The following is a 27,946-nucleotide window of genomic DNA, read 5'->3' as shown; positions in this document are numbered from 1 at the left end:
GGACTTGCTGTTGGTGTTTCCTTTCATTCTTAAGGCTCTTAACTTAAAACTCAACATGAAATGTAAACAAAGTCATACCAATGTCAATCACCAGTTTTATAGCTCAAAAATAAATTCAACATGAACGTATTGTGTTTCCTTACAATTAGATTATTACTGAAATTGCATTTAAGTGTTATGTAAACATTCAAGGAGTCAATATAATTTCTAGGCGCCATTACGAAATTAAATGTTTGAGGTTGATTTCGATTCACAATTTCAACGTATAAATATATAATTAAGGTGGTTGCTACTTAATCTTTGATTAAAATTCATTGAGATCCAAATTAAAAGATGTATCTGAGTTAGTGTGTTACACAAAATTTATGTAATATTCACTGGATGAAAAATACAGTTTCCGCATGGCTGAAACTCTACTGAAACTCTGCGGAAACTTAAGGTTACTAATAGTTTCCGCAAAATTTCAGTGCGGAAACTTCAAGTTTCATCAAGTTTCTGCAGTGCGGAAACCAAAGGTGTCCACGAATCCAAATAGTTTCCGCAACTGAAACTTGCTGAAACTTGAGGTATACGCATGGTTTCAGTATGCGTATATGGTTGAAATACATATGGTGTACCATTGGTTTCCGCAACTGAAACTTGCTGAAACTTGAGGTTTACGCAAGGTTTCAGTATGCGTATACGGTTTGAATGCATATGGTGTACCATAGGTTTCCGCAACTGAAACTTGCTGAAACTTGAGGTTTACGCAAGGTTTCAGTATGCGTATACGGTTGAAATACATATGGTGTACCATAGGTTTCCGCAACAGAAACTGTACTATAAATTATACAATTTAGCCCAGCTTTTCAACCAAAACTCATTTTCCCCCTGAATTTTCATATTGGAAAAAACAAAACACACTCACACTAATTATCAAAGAATATTTAATATTATTATCAACATTTACATACATTGGCTTGGCCATTTATTTTCTCTTGCATCATAAATATTTTTACAACTAAGTCCGAGCTCTCATGTCACAACAGGAGGACAGAGAAAATGTCTGCATTTAATGATGTCTCATACATGAGAGATATAATGTTGCGAGAGGAACTTAGAACTGCAATCAATCAACTAAACCTGAATTCGGTATAAGCAAGTCTAGTATCATCAAGGAAATGTAAAAGTACTTGGTATAATAAATGCACAAGTTCACATCATTAGTAGCCAATAAGCACCAAAGTGGATTTCTTTGTTAAATATTCAGTTTGTAGTCCATCATCAACCAACAGAAAAGTCCTTGAGTGGTCCACATTTTTGAAGACCCACTTGCACTTCAAGTTCAAGTTGGATTGACCTATTGAAAATATATAAAAATATAGTTTAACAAAATCCCAATCTAAATAAAACAACATGTTAGATCCTCTTGCATACTCGCTACACAACATCTAACAGCATCCATAGAAGGTCATGTCAAATGTCAAATACGGAACAACTCAGACTCTAGACTTATTCATTCCAATAAATTAAATACAATAATTTTTGCATTCGAGTATTTGATTGGTTAATAGAATCTAACGTCTGACGTGACACTCTACAGGATGCCATTAGATTTTAGCCAATATGTGCGCAGATCTAACATTTAATTTTAATAAGATTGACAAACTGAAAGTTCCTAAAACTGTTCTAGCACAAGCCTTTGTTTGATTAATTTCAGATTTTCAGCATTTTTGATCAGAATGATTTAAAATAAAATCTAAAAATTTATCAAGTGTAAAATCTCATTATTTAGTTTATTAAAGTTGCCTCTTTTACAAACTTGACAAGGGATAATGAAATAAACAAACTTTAATGTATTTAAATGTACTGAATAAGTATGTATGGATTTGTTTCTGATAAGATTTTCAGAGTAAATTAAGGATTTTTTTCTTCATTTTACTTGTTCATCAAAATATTTTTTGTACCCCTAACCTAGACCCTTAGACCATGATTCATGATATTTGAATAACAACTAGAGGCCCACAGACCTTATAGGTCACCTGAGTATCATGTAAAGCCTAGAAAAAAAATATGTTTGTTCCCGACTGACCCTAATATATAGTGCCGACCCTAATTTTTTTTTAATGCTTTTGTCCCATGAAGTGCAAGATTTCACCCAGGGATTTATAGTCTCCAACTTTGCAAGCTTTTCAACATGTTAAAGACAGAAAGAAGTTTGAGTTACCTTTCTTTTAAGTCACAGAAATGCTTGAAAACACCATTTCTTTTGTCATTAATGTTACTTCTATACACTTTTTCATTCAAGAAGCAAAAAAAAAAAATGTTTCAAAAAAAAAAATAATTACCTTCCAATATCTACCTATATTCTTTCAGCCTGAAAGGGGAAACAAATATTTTTTTTCTAGGCCTAACAACTTCCACTCAATTGAGTTTTGTTCGTAATTTAAACAAAAAGCCATGAAATTCACAATTTTGAAAGACGCACCTTTGTTTATCATAATTATACACTTAGTTAACATGCTTACTTTGGTTACTAAATACCCAAAGGTAGATCAGAGTAATAAAGATACAATGCAATTCCATTTTATAACCACCAGTTGTGTACCCCACCCCACAGGAACCACTAACCCTGGGGCCACACATTTCAAAATTTACTAAATGTTTTCATAGGTTTCATTTCATCTTAAATGGTTTGATTAATTCCAAAAAGCTATAAGACCCACCCTAATACTAGAATCCCTTACCCTGGGGTCATGGATTTCATAATTATGGTAGAGGACTCAATGCCGATTACAATCATACCAACAGTTTGACTGCTTGATGTTCAGGAGGGGAAAAGAAGAAGGGGATTTTCAAAGATTGCATGAATTTTAGTGGTTTTGGTCCCACCCCTCAAGCCCGCGGGGGGAGGGGGGATAAAATTTATAAATTTTGTTCCCCTTCACCAAAATTGGCTGAAATTGGTTGAGCGGTTGCAGAGAAGCTGAAAATCATGATAATAGTTATCTTAAATAAATCATACAATTTTAGTAGGTAGCTCGCAAAATGAGACTTTCTAAGAAAATGTTAACATCTGTTTATTTCATGGAAACATATAAATATATTATATAAAACTTAAAAAGTAGAGGAAAGCAGCTTACATGTTAACCCCCCCCCCAACCCCACAACACACTGACTATGATCATGACGATAAATACTAAATAGAGAGCTTAACATGACACAGTGAGATTAACAAAACAATAGAAAGTAAAAACATAAACTTTATGCTTTAGTCCTTAATATCCTAAAATAGAGCTACATAAAGTATATTAAGTTCTTACTCACTGTTAAAACATACCTTTTAACAGAAGTATTCTTCATCCTCTCCTATTAGCCTTAGTTTTCAGACGATTTGTTCAGTGGATATCTGAAATTAAAATAGATCAAATTAGTACAGTACCGTACATTAATAACTGTTTTTGTTTTTAGCATGAGCTAGGAAAAGTTCCAAAAACCACTTGCATGTCCATTTCCTTGCACCTGACATTCAGTTAAAATTCTAATAGACACATGACAAAGAAAAAAAATGATGAAAAATAGGAAGTGGGAATAGCTAGAAGACACCTTTAAAAGTTCTTGAAAAGCAATTATATCTGAGAGTGAGAAAAATTAAATAAGTTACAATTTTTCATAAAAGCAAGACTACATCTAAATTATGTTTGTTTAAGATATGTAGGCCTTCTTTGATTCAAAATTATAATCCATTTAATACTTTATTTTCTTTATTCCATTTTGCATAAAGGGCAGATAACTATTTATATAATAAGACAGAACTATGACTCTTTAGTGGCCATTGTTGAAAATTGATTTAATTAGTGATAGAAATATGGCAAATGGTAAACAGCTATAAACAGAGAGATTACAAAAATCTTATTTGTGTATCAGTCATTTTATCAAGTCAATAAAATTTAGAAGTCATATAGACGTAAAAGTATTATGTCAAATTTTCATAATGGGTCACACAGTGTGGCCCAGTGGTTAGAGCGACATGCCTCAAGTTGGGAAGTAGGTGCTGATTCTTACATCACGGGTCTGAATCCAATGTAGTACATAGAGACCTCTCTCTCGGATGAGAGCAGAGACTGTGTTGGTGATGTATCCACATGAATAAAAAGTTCTCTAAACGGATATCATAATTTCTACGAGCAACAAACAAATACTAGTATATGACTATATAATATCAATGCATGCAACTTAAGAAATTGATAATGGCCAATTGCTCATTTCATCAAGCTCCAGTCTATCATAATGCAGAATTTATATACAGGTAAACAATAGCTGTTCTGTTGATATCAAGAGAATCATGTTTATGGTTAATATGATTTAAAAGTAATATTTAGAAACTGCACGGTGCAGCATCACATTTAATATTTGAAGCCCAGGGTACAAAAATAACATACGTATAATTTCTAATGAAGAATTAAACCATGCACACTAAATCAAGTTTCCGGTTGCTTCAGTAGTCTTATTTATTTCATATAGATCAAAACATGCATATGTGTCAACATGAAATTAAAATTTAATTTAAAATAAATATCATTTTAAGTTTAATTCATCATAATTATGCCTTGTAAGAAAAAATGCTTATGTATCTTTGTATATAAATAGTTTATTCACTTTCGACATTTGCTTTAAAATCCTTATGTATGGTATGAAAATAAAATACTTCAACTTGAATAATGTGCGGCATTATGAAAATTATCAAGTCACTTTCATAGCCCAAAAATCTGCAAGTTCTCAGGAATTTTACTTTCATGACTACAACATGTACAAATTGGCATTTCACAGTGATACAATACTACACGATGGTATTCTCCCATCATGATGCCCTCTTACATGTCTAATATTTACGATTCTAGATTGCATGTATGTTAAAAATATATTGAACCCCTTCCTCAGCTGTGCAGCACAGTCTTCCATCAATAATAAAAACAATTCAGCAAAAAATAAATGTACGATTCAAGAAACTACTTCTGAGAATAACATTGAACACATCCAGCAGCTATAATGAACAATAAAGCTCACCTTTTCTGAAAAAACATAAGGTCAAATTTTTCGATTTTCCAAATGAAAAAGTTAACACCGGATACAAGTACATAACGATATTATCCTCTAAAACCAACCTACATTTAAAATTCCGGAATACTACAACACGTTGTAATTTTTAAATTATGTAAATTTTACATGATCGGGACGATGCAGAATACGAAAAACATGAAAGTTAAATACAATGGTGCACAATACATGCATGCGTTTAAACAGCAGTTAATTATATGTATAACAACCTAAGCTGGGAATGATTTACAAGGCGCTTTTTCACAATAATATTACAACTGTACAATGGTCATTTTGAATTTTTGGAACGCGCTATTTTAGGTCAACATTATTCTTACGATTTCAGACGATAAAAACAGAAATAAAGATGCTCTGAACTCTAACAAATAACTACCTGTATCTAATCTGCCGTTTGGGGTGCCTTTCTTCAGTGTAGATTCAAAAGATCTTCTCATCTCTGTTGTTTTTCTTGAGCAAATTCTTGGTGTTTTCTTCGCCATTTTGTCCTTCTTTCTTCTCTGAAAATCTAACCAATGAGAGAGAAGCATTCTGCCGCGATATGCCACCTAGTGATTCAAATTCTTTACGGAAAATTCAGTTTAGTTTTTGCATTTCTCTTTTGGCAATTTTTTTTTTTACGTTTTAAATGCAAATGTCCTTGTATATAATTATATTGCAACAGAATGAACAGTTTTGAATGATAAAATAAAATTGATCATGGAATCGAAGGGGATAAAAAGCGAATTTTAGACCTTTATTACATGATTATGGTAATTGTTGAAACGGACTCCGAATTAATGTCCTAATGTTTTCAAATAGAATGATTTAAAGTCACATGTACACATGTACTTCGATTATTGTAATGTTTAAAAAAAAAAAAAGAAAAGAAAAGAAAAAAGAAAATGGTATACAAGTCAACAAAGTTATGCTGATGGCATATTAACCACATATGTGCAACTCAAAAGCAAAATTGGGGTTATAAGAATTATTCATCAATTGTTGAAAATTTTCTAATCAGAAAATATCAACATGAATGTACAAGTCTATTAAGTGGGGAGATTTACCAATATTTCTCCCGAAGATCGATTATGTAGATGTAACATTCATTTTGTTTTTATAACATTGTCATGTAAAAAAATAATATATATATATATATATATATATATATATATAGGGGCCTATATGATCGTCAAACATGCCCCCCCCCAAAAAAAAAAATATCTCAGTTTATTAATAGTAAATATCCATACTTCTCAGTTTTAGATGATGAACCCAAAAAATATTGGTCACTCAATACAGAAGATACGGAAACTCTTAATTTTGCAGGCAAATTTATATAAATCACACCTCCCAACCTTATTAATATGCAGGGTCATGAACCCAAGGGAGCATTCATTGCATCAGATATTTTCTTTAAACAAGGAAAGACAACTCAAGATTTTCTTTGATGGTATAGTCAGTTTCTTTTATCAATTTATATACATTTAAATTGTGATAAATTGGGGGGGGGGGTATTGTGAGATATGTTTCATTAAGATCACTTCTGGTCAATTTTTATGAAGAATAAGTAAAACATTAAGACAGTGTATTTTCAGTATGAAATACTGCATAGGTATATGAATGTGTTCACTAAATTTCTGTTTAATAAATACAGGTAAATTGAGTTTCAAGTATACCTGATTTCACATAAGCTACATATCTGCAGCTACTAGCTATATATAGTACATGTAAATATTTCTGGAGGGTATCTATCTACATTATCATATTCAGTTATTAATTTTTTTCTGTTAACTAAATTCAACAAAAATAATGTAAACTGATATGCACACCATTTATATATCATGACTCATATTGAATAAAAGACAAAGTAAACAAACAGCATGCAATCATGTTTTTATTTACAAGAAATTTACTAAGCACTACATGTAGACAGACAATGGAATGTTCAACAACAAATAAGTTGTATATTGCAGACATATGTTATAATAAAGATTATGCTGTTTAAAAATGAAGTAAAAATTTATAAATCAATATTTAGATACCCTTCACAAGATCTCCAAATTTTGACTATTTTTAATAAACAAAATTAAGTGTACATGTACATTCTAAATATTTTTTTTCCTACTCAAAAAAATTAAAGTTCCATTTTTTAAAGATAATCAACCTTATAATAAAATTTATAGTTAAAATATTCAAGTGTTTCTTTCTTTACTGGTCTGGTTTAAAATACATGTGTAATTACAATATATAATTAATATAGTTTAACCATGCAATACAAGTGAGAGCTACATGTAGCTATAACCTCCCTTTTTTGCAAACATTTTCTGTACCGTGATTGAATTAAAAAAATCAGTGTTAAGTTATAAATCTTATCTTATCATTTTATAACCTATGAAGTCACCTGTATGACACAGTGGCAAAAGCATCTGCTCGAGAGTCATGAGTAAGGAGTTGATCCATAAATTGCTGGTTCGAAATCCCACAGTCGGACATAGATGAGACTGTAGATAAAGAGGTCCTGTGTTGCAGTAGGTGCTAGTACCAAAAAGATCCCTCATTGCTCATAATGCTCAATTAGCCATGTGTGCCAAATAAAGGACAAAATTTGCAGCTCTCCACCAACAAATTTTTGTATCCCCATATGAGTGAAAATTTCTCAAGAAGAATGTTAAACAACGTACAAATAAACAATAAACTATAGAGTCTTTGAATATGCAAATTCTTTTTTTCTGAGAAAGGGATCCTCAAATGATGTCTAGATATGGTTTATATGAGTAGAAAAGTACTGTATCATCCCAGCTAGTCTTCATGAATTCATTTGTTATATGGCCTGAAAAATATAAAATGTTAAATCATTAACATAAAAGTATATGATTGATATTTTTATAATTCATCAAAAATTAATTGAATCAATAAAATAAAGTCACACTTGTTATCTTGAAATGCTCATGGGACTGCTGAAAAAAAACTGAGATATGCAAGAGATTCAGGGTAAGATATATAGAAAAAATGTCGTTCAAGGGACTTTAAAATGACTTTGATATCTCAATGTGTTCAAAATATCACTCAGTGTCAACTGTCAAAGATATATACCAAAGTTCAACTCTAAACAGAGTATATAAATTCATATACATGTATGCCATTTCGGCTGCTAATTCAATCTATAATTCTTCATTAATAATCTGCATGAGAAAGAGATATGCGCAAAATGAGCAAATTAAATTAACAAAAGTAAATCATATATATGCTATTCCAAGTGTTTGCAAATCATTCATCCACTTTGTAATACTGTCATGAACATCAACATACCCTAGGTAGTCAAAGTTTTTTTGATTTTAAGATACTGTTGTTTAACTGTACTTATTTAGACTGCACTGTATTCACTTGTTTCACAACAGTACACATTTTTCACATGATCTGAAATCCATCATTACTATCATGATGAGAGTTATGCCCCTTTTTTATAACCCCAAAATATTGCTTTCTTTCTGAAAATTGTAGCTTTTTTGACCTTACATAGATATCAACTAAAGTATCCATAAAATAGGAATTTAAATTATGAAAACTTATATTATTTTAATCTCTACTCAACTTAAAAGCCAAGAAATAAACAAAATGATTTTCCAATATTTACATAGGATATTTACATCGAGATAAACATTCTTTTTCTAATTATGGCACCCATTACCCTTGATTCTGAGATTCTGTACTAGGATGTATTCATTCAAAAAATATGATGTATCGTGGCCCTGATAATCTTGAATGTTTCAGCCTTAAATATTCCAGAATAAAACTTTGACTCCACACTGTGGACCCACCCTACCCTATAGCTATATGATCTGAACAAATCTAAATCTGCTCTTAACTATCTCAGAGTGACTAATAATGACCTGTCTACTCTTGAAAAGAATTAAGATTTAATTTTTTGTCTATGGATTACTATTGTTCTCTCTAATTTATTGCTGTACTCTATATACATCAATAACATATCATCACCAGTAATCAACATACCTTCTCTTTGGACTTGACATCCTTTCCTAGATTCTCGTGGTTGAAGCTTTCATCAGATAATTTGTTTTGTTACAGCTGAACTACAAATATGATTAATAAGTTAATACAATCCTCTACATTTAATTAATCCAAATAAAATACAAGCATTTGCAATAATGTGGAAAGAAAAATGAATGAAAAATACTGACAAATATCCATGCACTACATGCAAATCAGAAAAAATATGTAATGCAATCATTTACAATTTGCATAATATGCTGATTATGTATCAGCATAATTTTCAGTTCATTAAATTGTTTGCTGAAACAGACAACCAACTGTATTTATAAATTCTCTTTTAATGGATTTTCTTCTGCCTTTGAACTTACATGTACTATTATGCAGCATGATAATGTGAGAATTTTTTCACCCATTCTTTATTACCAGGCATTAAAGTATCTGCTGAAAATAGAACATAATGTGATTAAATCTTTTGAAAATTAAACAAAAACAAAAATCACTGATGCATGATTTTCAATTATATTGACCCTTTTATCAGCATCTCTCTTTCTCTAACTATATATAACTTTACACAGGATTCTTTTATACATTGATATACCTGTACATGTAGATATTGTAGTAATTAGGCATGCTTAGTATTTTTTATTTGTTTATTCCAATTAGCATGATCAGGATGATAATAATTAAATAATAATGTTGCATATTAAATATGTTATACCTGTGTAATTTTATCCTTACAGTTACATATACAATACTCACAACAGGCAAACCTTGAACTTGCACATCACTGTCTTCAGAGTATATCCATAATTCTGCAAGAAACATTTGATCATTGCACAATTACAAATGAATTGATTTGATTTTCTTTTTTAAAAGTTTATATTTGCTTTTTTTGTTTTATTCTAATGAAATTATAATTTTTGTGCATTTAATACAGTATCATCACTATCATGTGCATACATATTGAAGACCATTCTTAAATTCAATCAACAATGTCATTCTTCAAAAGAAAAGACATAAAATGTAAAGATCAGGGAAGCCCATATTATAAAAGTGGAGAAAATAAAATAAATTTTCTTGTGTGTATAATTTATGTGGGATGGTGCATATCATTAAAAAACAAACAACAAAAAAGGACGGAATGTCTCAATAGCTGAGTGACAGGAGATAGTGATATTATGATGATCTGACCAGTAAAAAGCCTGAGTGAGCAGAAAAAGAAAACTATTTCTAGCCTGGGCCTACAATGATTTTAAATTTGTGCTTCATTATACATTTTCTAAATTCAATAATGTTTGTTTATTTGACCTTATGGGGTCAATTGTGTTATTTTTGTCATACCTGGAGATTGCTGTTCAAAATGTACTCTGCAGCTGTACCTGCAATAGACAAACAAAAAAGAAAATTATTTTTTATTTAACACATTGAAATAATTAAACAATATGTAAAATAAATACATGTATTCTTACAAACAAAAATGCAAAACATCAATGTAAATTACTTTTAGCAATTATCTTTTCATTACACAGTTTGATGCATGCATGCATGTAATTTATTATACCCCTGATTGATAAGCGGGAGGGTATATTAAGTAATTGGTATGTCTGTCTGTCTGTTATGCTTTGATGTACCCATCTCTTATCCGCTAATTCCTCTAATACCACTGAGTGATATTTGATGACTTTCACAGAATCTTTATTACATATTGCAATCGTGCATCTTCCATTTTACTTTTTGATCAGCCACATATTTGGGGTTTCCCATAGCAAAACATGGACACAGTCATTATTTTCATATGAGCGGTGGGTATCATTTAGTGTCAGAGCTCATTGCTCACAGTACCTTTAGTTTTATAATATTTATATTATTTCAGTAGCTACTTTTAGATGGGCAATACTTTAAAAGGGAAAATAGTTGTACACATAGAAATATTCAAAATTTTCATAAACTGCATATGTGATTGATTGTATGTTGTTTAGAATGTCCCTCTCGAAAATTTTTCACTCATATGGAAACGCCACCACTTGCCGGTGGAGGGCTACAAATTTAAGGTGAGGGCCTTTGAGCAGGGAGGAATCATTTTTGTGCCAGCACCTACAGCGGTTTATATGGTCTCATCCAAGGACCAGTCTCCACGTCCCACAGTGGGATTTGAACTAAGCGACATAAGGATTGACTCCTTACTTTCGCGACTCTAGAGCAGACGCTCTAATCACTGCGCCACGTGGGTGACAATTTTCATACCTGATATATACACAAGTATGCGAGAATTTACTGCATTGACATCATGCATCTGATCAATCATAAATATATATCTATATGATATTAAATTAAAAGTAACATTCTTATTTTGATCAGTATAGGCTCAAGTGACACTTCATGATTGATATAAACAGCTGACACTATTAAAACTGCAAACAAATGTAAACAAACCTTGCATCCTTTATCCAGGTACACATGTTTATGTGTAGAGGAAATTCGGGAGAACTTCTTGTGCATACACACGAGTACGGATAGAATTAAATTTTAGTCTCTTGGTATTTGAAAAACACATATGGTTCTCACAAATTACTGGGTATTGATAAGTAAGAATAATGACTTTTATACGCGTAACTCTGCATATGCATGCATAGTAGACTACCTTACAAGTAGGAACGAACTATAGCACACCTGCATTTTCTCTTCAATTTTAGTTAACAGCATTTGACAAATATGCTCTAAAATATTTAGCCATTTTGGGCTAGAGGTAATCGAAAAAATAAATGAAATTCTACTTACGAGTGTTTTTGTTCACTAAATCAATGTATGTGGGTTAATCTTTACCATCACAACTACTCCCTTCCACGTGGAAACATCATGAACATGTTTACAAAATCGAGAGGTGATGTTTTGACACTTTCAAGTGCAATAGCACTTGACAGAATAAGAAACTGCAAACCTACTTTCACTTTTCAGGTAAAGAAACGTTTGTTTTTCAACTTTTTGCAATTTACAAATCTTATAAATCGAGATAACATAAAGTTTTACCTCTTTTTTCATGTTGAATTTCTCTCTCGATTTTCACCTGTAGCATGTTGGTCTCGCTGAATTCTCGCGAGGAAAGCCGTTCGGACGTTTACGGATTTTGTTGATATTTTATTACGTTTATCTCCGAATTCTTCCGATTTATGCTAATGAGGTTAGGAGGTGTGTGATATCATGTAATACAAGTGGTCATAGTCCTTTACACATGTCATATGTAAATTCTTCTTTATTCCTTTATATTACGGGATTATTAATTGCTTTTAATAATTGTTTTGCTGTTGATTGACTTATTTTTTCCTTATTATTGTAATAATCTCACACTTTTCTGTTTTGGACTCTAAATTAGAAATAAAACGTTGTTTTAATATAATGTACTTAGAAATAACCTATAGAAAAAAGTTATGAAATAAAATAGACTTAGTTTTCATTAGGTTACGTTTCATTGACCTCTAAATATTTTCAATATTTGAAGTTTACAATGGTGGCAATCAAGGAATACCATTAATTGTCGATTTCTTTTTGTGATAGCCGATTTTTTTTTTTGTGGAGAAATTGTAAAATAATATTAAAATTTTTGAAATTATAGTCTATTGAACTAGCTATAGCAAATATTCTCCTTACCAATATGTTAATTTTATTATATTAGATTGATAGATAAATATTTAAGAGGTTTGTCTATTTTCTTTTAATCACCAACACATAAAATAAAAACTTCTTATGCTGAATATGAAACATTGTATGAAATATTTTACATAACACATTATACATATGACATGTTTGATTTTAGATGAAGTTTTATATATAGTGTGATTTTTTTTTAATTTTGAATGTTCAGAAACCTTGGTGTCATTAGAAAAGGCTAGTTGTGTATACCATGTACTGCGTGTATATATATTACGCCTGGTCACAGTCCATTGTTCCTCTAAGGTAGAAAAACCTCTCAATCCACATAGAATATACAAAAAATACACCAACACGGTAGCAGGTGTCTTCGCGACACGTGTCTCCCCATCTGTGGCACGTGAGGACAGGTGCCCGCGAGTGGGGTTCAACGTAAAGAATTGAAAATTTGATCAACTTACAGACTACTTTAATTTTATTTAAAAAAAAAACACTGAGTTCTATATCACATATTTAGCACATTATACATCTCAATACGAATATAATTGAACATATTACTAAAAATTTTACCGCGTTTTCAGTGATACTGCATTAATTAACATCACGAAAGCAAGATGTATGAAATAAAACAAAATTAAAAAAAAAAAAGCCTACACATAATATACAATCTAATTAAAATTTTGAGATTTTCCATTCGCTCCCAGGGTATTGTTTCACAAAAGCAGACTTTTTACATATAAGAGTTCCTCGTGTAAATAAACATTTGGGGAACAAATGGAAGATTAATTTTAATCAGATTGACATAAAATGCTGCAAATCCTGGGAACCATGACATCAAATTTTCAGGACATTTTTTAATGCTGTAAAACCGCGGCTTACGAATAAAATGTTTTTACGAAGACGGAAATAAAAATACATATATGTAGATATTAAATCAATGTTATTATAAAAATAACTAGTGCATGTAACTATTGAACTATATATATATGAATAGTAAAAAAGGCTTCCTAGTCAATATGTATTGTTAACAAATTGAAATTATTGAAATGATATTCATTAAGGAAAATATATATAGAAACATGTATAAAGAATATAAATGCAAACCTTTCTATCTCAGATTATGTTCATCTCGTAATTATCTGTATTTCATGCACCATGAAGACACACTAATTTTCTTTTTAAACAACTTTACATGAAACGTAATCGTAGTTTTGTGAAAATGATGTATGTTTTCAAAATAATCAATTCCCAAGGGGGGTATTGAGTTGAATGTAGAAAATCCTTGTGAGAGGAATCGATTTTGTTTAAAAATAATATTTTTGAATTCCGACACAATATGAAATAAACATTTTTTATACATTTAATATGAAGCAAAGATCTTGTATAATATGCTTATCATTGATATCAATATCGGTATGTGTAAGTTTACACAGAGCAGGCACATCTCAAAATCTGAATATGAACTATTAAATATCTTAAAAATAAAACCATTTTTTAAATGTGTAAATAAATATAAGGATGATATGAGTTGATTTTTCTACCCTTTTGAAAAAAAATTAAAGAGAAAAAGTTTCAATTCGGTTTCAGCATGCGGAAACCATATGGAATCGAAATCAATAGTAAAAAGATCATATGCATACGAGTTGATTTTTCTACCCTTTTGAAAAAAAAAAATAGAAAAAGTTTCAGTACGGTTTCAGCATGCGGAAACCATATGGAATCGAAATTAATAGTTTCCGGAAACGGAAACCAACTGAAACTAAAACGTATCGTTAAATTGACGTTTCATAAAATTTTACATTGGTTTCCGTTTTGCGGAAACTATTAGGAAACAAACCTAATGGTTTCAGTATACGGAAACCCTACTGAAACTTGCTGAAACTATTATATAGTTTCCGCATTGCGGAAACCATACAGGAAACTTCAACGCCAAGTTTCAGCAAGGTTTCCGCATAGTTTCAGTTTTGCGGAAACTAGACTTTTCATCCAGTGATTATGAATAATGTGAGGTGTTTGGAGAATATGGTTAGAAACTATTAACTGAATAGATAGTACTTTTTTTAAATAAATTGTCTGTAAACAAAGTTTATGAGATTTCAAATGAAAAAAAAATCGGAGTACCCAGAATCAGGATTATACAAATTATATTGTTAGATGTTGTATAGTCTCTCAGTTAGGGCGAAAATGGTGCATCATAAAATCCTTCACACACCTTATACTTTTAACATTGATTCGTCTCTTCATGCATTTCTATTCTATGACGTAACATAATTTTTCTGTACGTTTTCTTTCTTGTGACGGAGTCTAAATGGACCTTTTTATATCATTTTTATGAAAGGTATTGAAGAAAAAATGCAATCATTATTTTTCTGTTTCGTTTAACCGCTCTCGAAGAACTAGGTTTAATTTTTTATACACAATCTACATCTGTTTCTTACCTCTACTCGTGGACTAAAGGAGCTTATGCAATATTAAAATGCCCATCATCCTTCCGTCTAGCTGTCTGTCCATCCGTCTGTTATGAAAAATATAGACATAAATAAATGATGGACTAACAATTAGTATGAAAAACGTCAGTCAGCATTTGACTCAATGATAAATTGTATCTGCTGACAAGGCCATTGTATCGACCATAGAACTTACAAAATGACTTTAAAGGAGACAGATGAAATTCTTGTTTCATCAACTTGTTTCTCAATAATTTACCTCGTTTTAGAAATTGTTTATACGTAGATCATGCTCTTGCGTATCGAATCAACTTGGAATATAAATCCTGTATGCAGTTGATGAAGGTATATTGCTGCATAAGTAAGGGAAATTGACTAATGAAAAGTTAAAGTCATCACGTTTATCATAGAGTTTGATTGTTAGATCACCATTAACGTCCTTTTCAAGTAAAATATCCAAATAAAACAAGTATCAGACATTTGTTATCTTTTATTTCAAGTTCACCGGGATATATCGTATCGACATAAAAATGTTTATTGACCATTTTTAATTGACAATACGTCGTCGATATACATTTAAATGTCGAGTTGAAGGTCACAGCAAGTGTTTCCTCTTTTTCACGAATACGATTTTGGACAAATTTCGCTTCATATGAATACAAAAATAGGTTGCTAGTAACGGGACGCAATTGGTACCCACGGGAATTCCTATAGATTGTTGGAATACCTGGCCTCCAAAAACGACATAGATATTGTCAATCAGAAACTCAAGCATCTTTATGATGTCAAATTCAGAGTACTTTACAATAAAAATGTTTTAAACAAAATAATTTTGCAAATGACCAATGACAAGGTAAGTAAAGCAGCTGCCAATGATTAAAAAAAGCCTTGACTTTACTTTATTGTGGGGAATTGTTGTGTGTATAAAGTTGAAAAGTCGTAAATTTTTAAGCTGTTGATTTTGGTAAAATCTTGTGATTTCAAATAGTCCAAAAATTCCTTGGAATGTTTAAGTATCCACATCTGATTTACATCACTTTCTTGTTTCTCCTTCACTACTGTTAATATCTTAGTGAGGGGTAAAGAAAGAGCCTTGGTTGAGCATTTACTGGAACCCGCTATGTATCTTTGTAATTATTCTTATGAAGTTTTGGAATCCAATATATATCTATGGTAGTTCAAACTCATTTTGATTGTTAAGGATATTAAAATTATTCAGAACTGACATATGATTTTGCAGTATTTACTCCTTAGTAAGGGAACTATGAGTATAAGTTAAATTACCACTTGCAGAATTAAATCCAAGTTTTTCTAAAATACAATTTATATAATGAGCCTTACAAACGAAGACAATGCTGTTACCTGCTTTGTCAGCGGAGACTAGTACGTATTGATCATGTAATCTACGAGTATCAAATTGTAAAAATTGTAAAAAAAATTATCACTTTTGGATTATTGAATACAGAAGAATAGATTGATTGATTGTAAATTGTTTAACGTCCCTCTTGAGAATTTTCCATTACATGTAATGGAGACATAACCGTATGCCAGTGAAGGGCTTTATATCTAGTAGGGATGGCAATCGATTGCAGAATTGCTAATCGGTTAACCGCAAAACGTTCCGACCGATTAACCGGTTAGTCGTATCAATATAACTATACATTTTGACATTTTCTTTTCATACACACAAGATGGCTTAAAAGACGTTAGAAGTTACATTCTGTTTATTATTTTGATCGGGGAATATTATGTACATAAGAGTATATTTTATTTTGATTTTAATAGACAAGAAAAAATTAGGAATATCATGAATCTTGCTTGAGAAATTAGACAAGGATAATTTTCCAACGCAGATGTTGAAGAAGTTAATTCAGCATTGTCACCATAATTAAAACCATGTCTGAACACTTACTTTATTTAAAATTTACAACATTCTTTACAGTAATATAATTTAATAGATAACGGCAAAATATAGACATACTTTAATTAAAAGTGCTTAACGGTGATTGTTTTTAATATCATTAAAAAAACCACAGGACTATCTGGGTAACGGCTTGATGTTTTAAAAACATTGATTAACACTTGATGAATTGACCAATTACCCCTTCGGTCTCAGTCTGGAGAGCTATAATTACCTCCAAATATTTTGAATTATAAGATGTGTAAAAACACCGATTACAGATTTTCTAACCGATTAGCAACGTTCCGACCGATTAATCGATTAACCGGTTACAAATTGCCATCCCTAATATTTAGACATATGCTCGGCACTCAGGGCCTTTGAACAGTGAGGGTTCTTTATTGTGCCAACACCTACCATGACACGGGACCTACGTTTTTAAGGTCATATCCGAAAGACCAGAGACTTTCACTTCTAACGCTAAGCGCTTGGCGAAGGAACAGTAACTACCTATCTTTACGTTTTAGGGTTGCCACAGCGCCGCCAAAATAAATCGAACCCCGGCCCCCCGGATCAAGAAGCGAACGCTCTACTACTAGGCTACCTTTTCCGGTTTAAAAAGATATCGCCCATCAATCTTTTAATACGTGATTTTAACATAGGACCTTTTTTAAACAAGTGATCTAAGGTCCTCATTATTAACTAGATTTACGTCACCTGTAATAACGTGTCCAGCAGGACTATAGTTATAGGGTTAACAAGAACATGAACACGATGGAGATTATCTTTCTGATACTCATTAGCCAGGCCATGAAATGTTTTCTTGTAATTAAAAAAATTGAAGTAATAGTCGATGTAGGAAATACAAGGTGTAATCTTTAACTTGATATATGGTGGAATACAAGATTGGACCCTTTCGTGATTAAGAATATTACCAATATTAACCACGTCAACTCCTTTACTGGCATATTGAAGTTTAAGGAAAAGACGGATCGTGCTAGCCGCATTTTCTTCAGTGAAACGTGGGGGTTTAGAAAGCCTATGATTTGCAATACCCATAATCACAATTCTGAGTCATATTCTGGTGCTGAGGAATAAAGAAATGGGCTTTCCTTGTCCTTTTTATGACTATTTAAAAGTTTCAAAGGGACAGAGTAAAGTTTGGTGCGAATATGATGTAGACCTAACTGTTGATTTACCTAAGGTAGTATACATAACGAATAAAAAGAGACATCGTGTATTGAAGGTTTATTGTAAGGTCGATGCCCATGATTACGCTTATGTCTCCGTGTATGGTTAAAAAACCCAATCACATTTACATTATTTCACTGTGGACTGGAAAGAGTTCCAATATTATGGACATTCTCATTGAATCCATAGGGAAAGGCCGTACCTAATTTTCTAATCCAAAATTCTTCTCGATGTCTACGGAATGTGTACTCAGTGAAAGACTGTTTGTGTGGTGTTAAATCTTTTCGAGAATTCTTACTTTCATTGACAAAATAGAATAATCAGGTAAATAAAAATGTTTGCATAAAAGCTGCTGACCAACCTGATTTATTTGAAATCGATGACCTAATATTTCTTTATTAAGTGATCCCTTGGTTTCACCAACATAATCAAGTCCGCACAGATAACATTCTATTCTGTAAACAACATTAGAATTAAGATCTGCAGTTCATATTATCTCAAGTTTTGGTATAGAAGCTCTGTCCAGTAAGATTACTTGTGAAAGAAGTGTTTCTTGTCAAAATGGCATAGGTTTTGCATTTTTTTACAGAACATTTTGAAACAGAAGACATGGGATTGGAAAAGAAACCTTCCAATATATCTGTAATAGAAACCTGTTTTCAATTTTGTGTATGAGCTATTGGTTTTATTCTAAAATTGGAAATCTGAAGAGTGTACATGTGACATATGTTTAATATTCCTGAGAATTATCCGAGGGGCACCGAATGACCTCCTTGAGTCTGTAATCAATTTTTCAAAATGCTACTCCTCCTACAGTTTTGGTCTGAGTTCAATACAACCTGACAAACAAATACACGGGGCACACTTAATTACATAAGGTTTTTAATTTTGAGGACCTGTAATGCCATGGTTACCAAAATAGATATTTCACTTAAATATTTTAAAACTGCTACTCCTCCTACAGTTTTAGGTCTGATATCAATATAACGCTGCACACAAGAAGACTACACTTAGATTCATAATTCTGTTCTCTGTTCGATAAATGGTAATACCATAATTAGTAAAATAGATTTTCTTCAAATGATTGCAAAATGCTACTCCTCCTACACTTTCGCCTGATTTATATATAAATTGGCACTTAAGTAGACTAGACTAAATACATAATTAAGTGCATTATGTTTTGATTTTGATGAAAGTTGTTGCCATGATTACAAAAACAGAAACGTCTTGGAAATATTTTCAAAAATATTACTCCTCCTACAATTTTGATTTGATTTCGATATGAATTGTCACACAAGTAGAATATTATCTAAGAAACATTACTCTCTATATTGATTTTCGATTTCGATGAATGATGTTGCCATGGTTACTAAATATAGAAATTTCTCTAAAATATTTCTAAAGGCTACTGCTCCTACGGTTTTGGTCTGATTGCAATAGTCTTGCCAAGAAAAAGACTAAACCGATGATGTCATTTAAAAAATTATTGCTGTTGTAAAGTTTCAAGTACAAATGCTATTTTCTCTTCCTTCGTTATAAGTATAAACTAGTAGAGCTACAGTCTCGGCAGAGACTTCTTGTTTTTGCTATAGTATTAAACAACGTTGAAGCTAAAGAATTAAAGTAAAGATTCACAGAAAAATATTCTTAATACACATATTTCATTTTAATTTTTCAGAACGTTAGCTTCTCCTGCTCGCATTGCTCTCTCTCTTTCAATAATATTGAACCGTTCACGGTAGCCTAGTGGTAGAGCGTTCGCTTCGTGATCGGGAGGTCCGGGTTCGATTCTCGTTCCCGGTGCCGCGTCAAACCTAAGACGTAAAAATAGGTAGTGACTGTTCCTTCGCCAAGCGCTCGGCATCAGAAGTGAAAGTCACGGGTCTTTCGGATATGACCTTAAAAACGTAGGTCCCGTGTCACGGTAGGCGCTGGCACAATAAAGAACCCTCACTGCTCAAAGGCCCTGAGTGTCGAGTATAGGTCTAAATTTGAAGCCTTCACCGGCATACGGTGACGTCTCCATATGAGTGAAAAATTCTCAAGAGGGACGTTAAACAATATACAATCAATCAATCAATCAATCAATAATATTGCAAACTGTGCACCTAAAAAATCAGACTTATGGAAATTAAAAAGTAAAAAGAATGCTTTGGAAAATCAGAGATTTGATTTTCTAAGACTTCTCATATTTTTAAATTGACAGCTAAAATAGTACTCTTTTTTTCAATTTCTTGAAATGAAATAAACGTTTTGATTCCTATATAATGTGCTTTTTTTTTTTGCTTTCATTGCAGGTTCAGGTCCGGCATGGTAGTTGCTGGGGTATTCCACGATGTGTTTGTGCTGTAGCAGCAAGGTCTGGCCGCGACGTGTTTGTCCTAGACTTTTGCAGTGGGAGAGAGTTCATTAATTTCCCCATGTGTGAAGATAAATCGTTGCAAGTGTATAAAGACGGAGACTTTAAGTATAGGGTAATAGTTAATATGGTCAGGTGTATTTTTTATAATTTGAAGAAAACAGTCTCATTAAAAGTAAATAATTTAAGATTTCTTGTTGAACTTTCTTTTTATTTATTTTAAGGTAATTTTTCCCACTGGCACTTCGTTAAAAGTTTATATGTATAACTATAAGTACTGGCGCACGACTAGCACATTAATGTCATGGTATATTAATGTGGAAGTGTATCCAACAATATCGGATGAGAACGCTACTAGTGGACTGTGTGGATATCTGGATGACATTCCAAAAAATGATTTAAGATGGAAGAATGGTTTTCAAGATGACCCATCACAATATAACTATTACAAACACCCGGATAATTTTTCTAAATCTTGGAGGTAAATATCTCTCTCTCTTTCTTTCTCTCTCTCTCTCTCTCTCTCTCTCTCTCTCTCTCTCTCTCTCTCTCTACTGAATAATGTATGCAAGATTAGTAATTTTGAAAAGAGAAATACGTTTTCAAATACTTTTTTTAAGATTGCCCAGTGGAAGCAGCGAGGATTTACTGCAACATGACGCATCTATTTATGACAATTTACAAGGAATGACAAACTATTCCTACAAACTGTGTTATTGCGATGAAGTTAAAGGACCTGTGTGCTCGTACCAACGGTATCAAAATTGCAAAACAGATAGCCGTGGAGTAAGGATGTCTTGCTCCTTACAAACGAGCAATCGAAGGAGACGGGATATCCGGATGCTTCAAGATGAAAAATATCCTGATTATGATGTAGTTTTACAGGTATTGATCTAAAAATATCCCATACACTTGTTCTTTTAAATAATGCATACCTATGATTTTTTTTTTATTTTCAGAGGTCAAAAAGACAGGCTTTCACATCACAGGAAGATGCTACAACACTCTGCACAAAAGCCTTTCAGGAATCCGCACATTATAAAGATTGTTTACAAAATGTCCCCAATTTTGGCAACGAGACTTTTATAAATTGCATCAATGATATAATGGTAAGTTTTTATATAAAGGAATATGACCGATTTAGAGGGATTTTTTCTTCTCTCATATAATTTGAAGAAAGTCCTGTAACATATCATTCTTGGAAATAAATTCTTTAAATGGCTCTAGTTTATAAGATATACCTTGTAGGGACTGAAGATCATAATAATGGGGAACAGAACGAAACCAGAAATAAATATTTTTAAAAAACTGAATACAAGATGAGGTTTTGTTGCGCAGACCTCAGGGAGATCTTTTGTTCGTTTTTTTTTTAATTTGATAAAATTTAGAAAGAAAGATATCAAATATCAAAGAAATGAGCGTTATATAATGTTAAATAAGGCAGTTTGATAGAATAGAAACAAACACGTCCTTTGGAACCTTTGCTATTAAATGTCATGCGAACATAAATAAAAATAATCAAACATGTAGGTTTCTTGTTGGTTCCAACTGACCTCATTCAACTATATAGATATAAGACTTATGAGTGACGCTAGTTATCCTTGACCATGTTTTGTATTTGCTTAAATGTCAGATAATCTCCTGTTTGACCCGAATTGCCATTATTAAATGACTTCTTATTATCTTCTCAGATTATACTTGTTTCTTTTAAATACTCTTTCTTCAAAGCTGCATAAACAATCTGTTATATGAGATTTCAAAAGTTCAATCTACTCATCATCCTATACTCATGTGTATGTTTTTAATGTTTTTACATTGAAACATAGTAATTAGAAGTATCATGTTATCTTAGATGACTGGAGATGAGAACCTTACCACTCTCCACGTTGAAACAGCTCTTGATCAGTGCAAAGAATATATCTATTACAATTCAACCTTACAGACAGATAAAAAGGAAATAGTAACAACAATATCAATGCTGTGTTCAAAAAATTGCAGCAACAGGGGATACTGCAACCAAGGTAATAATGGTTTGTTGGAGCGATATTTTAAATGTTGTATGTTTATGACACAGTAAGATTTCAATTGTTTCCAATTTGTTGGGTTCTATATTTATTTATTTGTATGTTTATTATTTTTTGGTTTAAAATTAAGTGTTCCGCCTTTACTTAATTTCATCTCTCACAAAAAAGGTAACTGTACATGCGATCCAGGATATGGCGGAAGTGATTGTTCCTTTGACATGTTTGCTCCTCCAACAATTACCCGCATTTCCGACTTTGGCCTTTGTGATAAGACAACAGAGTCTTGTGATAACGTTTTTATCTATGGAAGATATTTTGTGAAGAACTTGTTGTCATCCTGTTTTATCAGGAGATCAGAGGTAAAAATTCAAAAACATTTTGTATAAGATAAAATACCGCAATTTAGTCAATTTAGCGAATTGTCACTGAAGTATCTGGAAAGGTTACTCAATGGCAGGACTCTCTCATTCAGCCTCTTTCACTTAGCTTTCTGTCACCTTTCAGATATCTGAATCTCAGAGTTTCGCTGTGTGATATTCGTTTTTATACATTTAAGCGTTTGACACTGCATTGTATATACAGTGTGCGATATCCATAAATTTTTCAACATTTCAGTTTTATTCGATTGGACCAGAAGCAGCAGAGACACATTATCAAGTTTCACTACAGGAAATAACATTGTTTGAAGCGCTATGTACCCTGCAGTACCAGACTAATGAGTCATGGATAACGAAATTTGATTTCAATGTAACGAATGACGGCAAACAGTTTACTGACACGTTTACTGTACATGTGTATCAATCAGAATGTCAAGTCTTCCACAATCAATCAGGATTGATAACATTTTCCCTACAAGTATTTCATTTTGTATCTCTCGTTTCTGTTTGAAGAATCTTTTGATTATAAAATTTTTAACTGTAACAAGCGGGTAGAATTGAAATAAAATATTAATACTATTTTCCTTCTGTTATTTATTTCAGAAAAATTATTGTTTTATAAAAGGGTCCTGCATCAAGGAAAATACAATGAAAAGCAAAACATCGTGTCTTCAATGTGACCCTATAACAGATGCGTTTGATTGGATTAATGGTATTGTTGTTAAGTTGTTTACTCAAAGAAAGTGTATTGATATTTTAAACTTCTGTGGGGTTTTAATTGAATGAAAATCTCCAGGAATCCCAAGAAATGCTACCTTCAATGAAATGGAAAAAAATGTCTTAAATCAAAAAAATAATTTCCAATTAAGAGGATACTTTCTTTAAACTAAAGCAAATCTAAATAAATTGGTTTCCTATGATTGAATAGTAAAAAAAATGCACAAGTATCTTTCATTCTTTACAGCATGTACAACTTCGACAATGCATACCACCGAAAATGCAGTGAATACTTCAAGTGACAACGACTTTTATGTGACTTCCTCAAAAGGATGGAAAACCGATAGCACAGATATATATACGTCTACAATGTTTCTGTCAACAGGTGCCATAACCCCAACAACAAGTTCCAAAGTATCGGATTCATCAGAAACTGCCAAACCTTATTCTACTTCCTCATTTTCTACAACTTTTCAACTTACATCAAGCAACCAAGAAACATACCCTCAAAGTCCAAGTTCTCCTTCAGTTACAAAAGATTCGAAAGATCAAACATATTCTGGAACTCCATTTCCAACAACAAACGCTGCTGTTCAAAGTTCATCTTCAGATACTAAACAAATTCCAACAGAGACACAACAAACTGATTCTGCAATCGAGAAAACTTCACCCAAATTACGTACTACTCTGGCGACAAATCAACAGAACCATGGAAAAAATAATAAAACTAGTAAAAAATTAACAAATCTTGAACTAGTTGGAATTGGCGTTGGATGTTTAGTTGCTTTAATATTAGTAGGCATTGTAAGCGTCGTATTGCAAAGGAAATTCACAAACACGTAGGTTATCATTTCAAAATATTTACAAGCAGTTACCATTCAATTTGTTTATGATATATTCATCGATATTTACATCATTAAATACCCTTTAACACATGCGAAACCTTGTCACTTCTCGGTAAAATAATCAGTAGAAGCAATATACATTTTTGTTCCTAGGGACACCAAAAGGTTTAATTGCTTGACCCAATTTAATTTTAACAGTTGTTGTATATAATAATTGTAACAAATAATTTTTTTTTAATTTTTTTAGTGTTATTGATAACTTTTTAAACCAAAACATAATGAAGTTCATTTCAATGTAAAGATTGGTTCATATCACATGTCCTCAGATGTATTATAAAGATAAATTAAAACATATATCAATACTTTCTTCTTCTTTTTTTCTTTTCTTTGTTCTCTAGATCTGTGAACCTTTTCTGAAGCTAAATATATATCTTTAAAAAATCTTTATATCATTATTATTGAAATACAAATTATTTTGTTTATTTCAGAGATACTGCAGGCTCACTGAAATTCAATACAGCAGAAATCAATATATACCTAAATCAAAAAAACGGCCAAGAGGAAGCGTTGGAAACAGAATCAAGTTTGATTTCATTTTCGTCTCCAGACGATATTTACATCAGTCCACCCACTGCAACGTCACTTAGAAAGGAACCCGTTACTGCTGATATGGAAAATGTTTATAATTTGCAGCATTAATACAATTTTTTCTCCATGACTTGGAATTCATAAAAAAAATATTGCATACTGTACAAGAATCAAAATATTTGTTAAATTTCTAAACAATGGCTTTTTCTGTTATATATTCAAAGTATCCTTGTATGTATCCTTTTAACAGTTTCAAAATGACTTTCTTAAACTGACCATTGTTTTTCTAGAATTATACCTTTTTTTAGCTCACCTGAGCCAAAGGCTCAAGTGAGCTTTTCTGGTCAAAATTTGTCCGTCGTCTGTCGTTGTTGTTGTCGTCGTCGTTGTTGTCGTAAACTTTTCACATTTTCATCTTCTTCTCAAGATTCACTGGGCCAATTTCAACCAAACTTGCTACAAAGTATCCTGGGCTAAAGGGAATTCTAGTTTGTTCAAATGAAGGGCCACACCCTTTCCCAAGGGGAGAAAATCATGAATTAGAGAAATAATAATGGCATTTTAAAAACATCTTCCTCTCAAGAACCACTGGGCCAGGAAAGATAAAACATACGTGGATTCATCTTCAGGTAGTGTAGATTCAAGTTTTTTAAAATCATAAACCCCGGAGGTAGGATGGGGCCAAAATGGCCGATCAAAATTTTACATAGGAATATAAAGGAAAAATCTTTAAAAATCTTCTTCTCAAGAACCACTGGGCCAGGAAAGATGAAACTCGTGTGAAATCATCCTCAGGTAGTATAGATTCAAGTTTGTTCAAATCATGACCCCCGGGGGTAGGGTGGGGCTAAAATGGCCGGTCAAATTTTTACATAGGAATATATAGGAAAAATCTTTAAAAATCTTCTTCTCAAGAAATACTGGGCCAGGAAAGATGAAACTCATGTGGAATCATCCCCAGGTAGTGTAGATTCAAATTTGTTTAAATTATGACCCCTGGGGGTAGGGCGAGGCCAAATTGGCCCCTCAAATTTTTGCATAGGAATTTGCATAGGGATATATCGGACAAATCTTTAAAAATCTTCTTCTCAAGAACCACTGGGCCAGGAAAGATGAAACTCCTGTGGAATCAACCTCAGATAGTTAGATTCAAGTTTGTTCAAATCATGACCACCGGGTATAGGATTGGGCCAAAATGACCAATCAAAGTTTTACATAGGAATATATAGGAAAAAATTTCTTCTCAGGAACCATCGAGACAGGAAAGATGAAACTCCAGTGGAATCATCCCTAGGTTGTGTAGATTCAAATTTGTTCAAAGCATGACCCCCCGGGGGTAGGGTTGGGCCAAATGACCGATAAAAGTTTTACATAGGAATATATTGGGAAACCTTTTAAATTCTTCTTTTCAAGTACTTCAAAGCCATGCTTAGTGATATTTATAGGGAATCATCCTCAGGTAGTGTAGATTCTAGTTAGTTCAAATCGTGACCCCCTTTGAGATTAAAATTCAACCCTCCCCCCCCCCCCCAGTAAACTTAGAGTTCTGATCTTATATGTGCTTTTTCCTAGCCAATTGCTCAGGTGAGCGATGTGGTCCCTGGGCCTCTTGTTATACTGATCTTAATGCGTTTTAAAGAAAGGTGTGTTTGCACAGTGTTTAACCATTGAAATCATATTTGTTTATATTCTCTAAGGGAAAGCATGGATAACGGATAAGATTTCTTACATTCTTAAGAGATCTGGCATCAGGCAACACTGCAAAATCCGTCATTTTGTATTATTTTTTCTTCCTTTTGTTAGTAATTTTAAAAGAGGGCTTTAAGGATTTTAAAATGTTACATTTCCATGAAATTAATTGTAGATGCTGCACCTAAAAATTCGTAAGTTCTGAATTCTTTCTGAATATTGCTTGTAGCACCCTTCACAATCTATACAACATTTTTTGCCTCCGTAATCGAAGAGACTGGGATAAATAGTTTTTTCCTGTCCGTCCATCTGTCTTTTTGTCTGGATGGGTGTTTTCCTAAATAATCAGAAACATATCACAGTTTGATTTCGAAAAAAGCAATATCTTCGGCGACAAATCATAGGTGTACATGTACCACCTAAAGGCTGATGAGAGAAAAAAAATCGACTATGTACCGAAACAAGCTGTAAAACATTTATGCACTCGAAGTTTTGGAGGATATAGTTTTGCCCTGTCCGCCGTCTCTCTGTCTATTTGTCTGTTTGTCCGTTAAAACTTTAACATTGCATTATAACTTTTAAATTAGTATGACTATGACTTTTATATTCCAGAGGTGTATTCCTAATGAAAGACCTTTCTTTAGGTACGAACAGCAGTGTAATAAAATCCCCTTGATATATTGTCAATAAAATCTGTTCTTAACAAGAAAAGTCCATTTGGTAGAAATGTTCACAGTATATGAACCGGAAATATGAAAAGTTACAAAAAATGAATTATTAAACAAATACAAACAGTAGTATGCCTAAGATTTACTGGGTGACTTTAAACGAGACTGTTGTTATTCTTGTTTCATCAACTTGTTTGTCAATACCTTTCTCTAGTAATGCTCATACGTAGAGAATGCTCCTGTGTATCGTCTCAACCGAGTAATAAACCTGCCATATAGGTAATAAGGGTATATTGTTACACAAGTAAGGGAAGTTGACGATTTAAAGGTTAAATTCATCACGTTTCTCATTAAGCTTGGTTGTGAGAATATCATTAAAATCTTTTTGTTTTACAATTTCCATATATAA

General features: G+C 32.3%; 1 protein-coding gene and 2 long non-coding RNA genes across 4 annotated transcripts; 1 reads left to right on the top strand and 2 right to left on the bottom strand.

Moving 5' to 3' along the window:
• Nucleotides 1-735: 735 nt before the first annotated feature.
• On the bottom strand, nucleotides 736-5,730 carry LOC134260796 (uncharacterized). Its single transcript, XR_009990634.1, has 3 exons — nucleotides 5,471-5,730; nucleotides 3,320-3,388; nucleotides 736-1,339 (listed from the first exon to the last, which is right to left on the bottom strand). It is a non-coding gene; the product is annotated as an uncharacterized LOC134260796 (long non-coding RNA).
• A 1,222-nt stretch (nucleotides 5,731-6,952) lies between these two features.
• Nucleotides 6,953-11,942, bottom strand: LOC134260795 (uncharacterized). Of its 2 annotated transcripts, none has more exons than XR_009990632.1 (6): nucleotides 11,866-11,942; nucleotides 10,429-10,466; nucleotides 9,847-9,899; nucleotides 9,456-9,528; nucleotides 9,088-9,167; nucleotides 6,953-7,906 (listed from the first exon to the last, which is right to left on the bottom strand). It is a non-coding gene; the product is annotated as an uncharacterized LOC134260795 (long non-coding RNA). The 2 variants fall into 2 exon arrangements; XR_009990633.1 differs by having other exon boundaries at nucleotides 9,456-9,525.
• Nucleotides 11,943-16,017: 4,075 nt separating this feature from the next.
• Nucleotides 16,018-23,187, top strand: LOC134260797 (von Willebrand factor D and EGF domain-containing protein-like). The gene is made up of 8 exons (XM_062743340.1): nucleotides 16,018-16,032; nucleotides 20,568-20,744; nucleotides 20,854-21,110; nucleotides 21,250-21,415; nucleotides 21,589-21,738; nucleotides 22,482-22,650; nucleotides 22,822-23,012; nucleotides 23,158-23,187. The coding sequence occupies exons 1-8, from the start codon at nucleotides 16,018-16,020 to the stop codon at nucleotides 23,185-23,187; spliced, it is 1,155 nt and encodes a 384-aa protein (XP_062599324.1).
• The last annotated feature ends 4,759 nt before the right edge of the window (nucleotides 23,188-27,946 follow it).

Source organism: Saccostrea cucullata, unplaced genomic scaffold, assembly GCF_032062105.1.
Source record: "Saccostrea cucullata isolate Sc308-1 unplaced genomic scaffold, CSIRO_AGI_Scuc_v1 ctg1258, whole genome shotgun sequence".
In the NCBI taxonomy this organism is placed as follows: Eukaryota; Metazoa; Mollusca; class Bivalvia; order Ostreida; family Ostreidae; genus Saccostrea; species Saccostrea cuccullata.
This window is presented reverse-complemented; position numbering and strand designations above follow the sequence as displayed.

Bases quoted from the DNA above. Each gene is read 5' to 3' on its own strand.
- LOC134260797 (XM_062743340.1), top strand. The intron at 21,111-21,249 runs GTAAATATCTCT...ACTTTTTTTAAG, and splicing joins AATTTTTCTAAATCTTGGAG to ATTGCCCAGTGGAAGCAGCG. The intron at 23,013-23,157 runs GTAAAAATTCAA...GTCACCTTTCAG, and splicing joins GTTTTATCAGGAGATCAGAG to ATATCTGAATCTCAGAGTTT.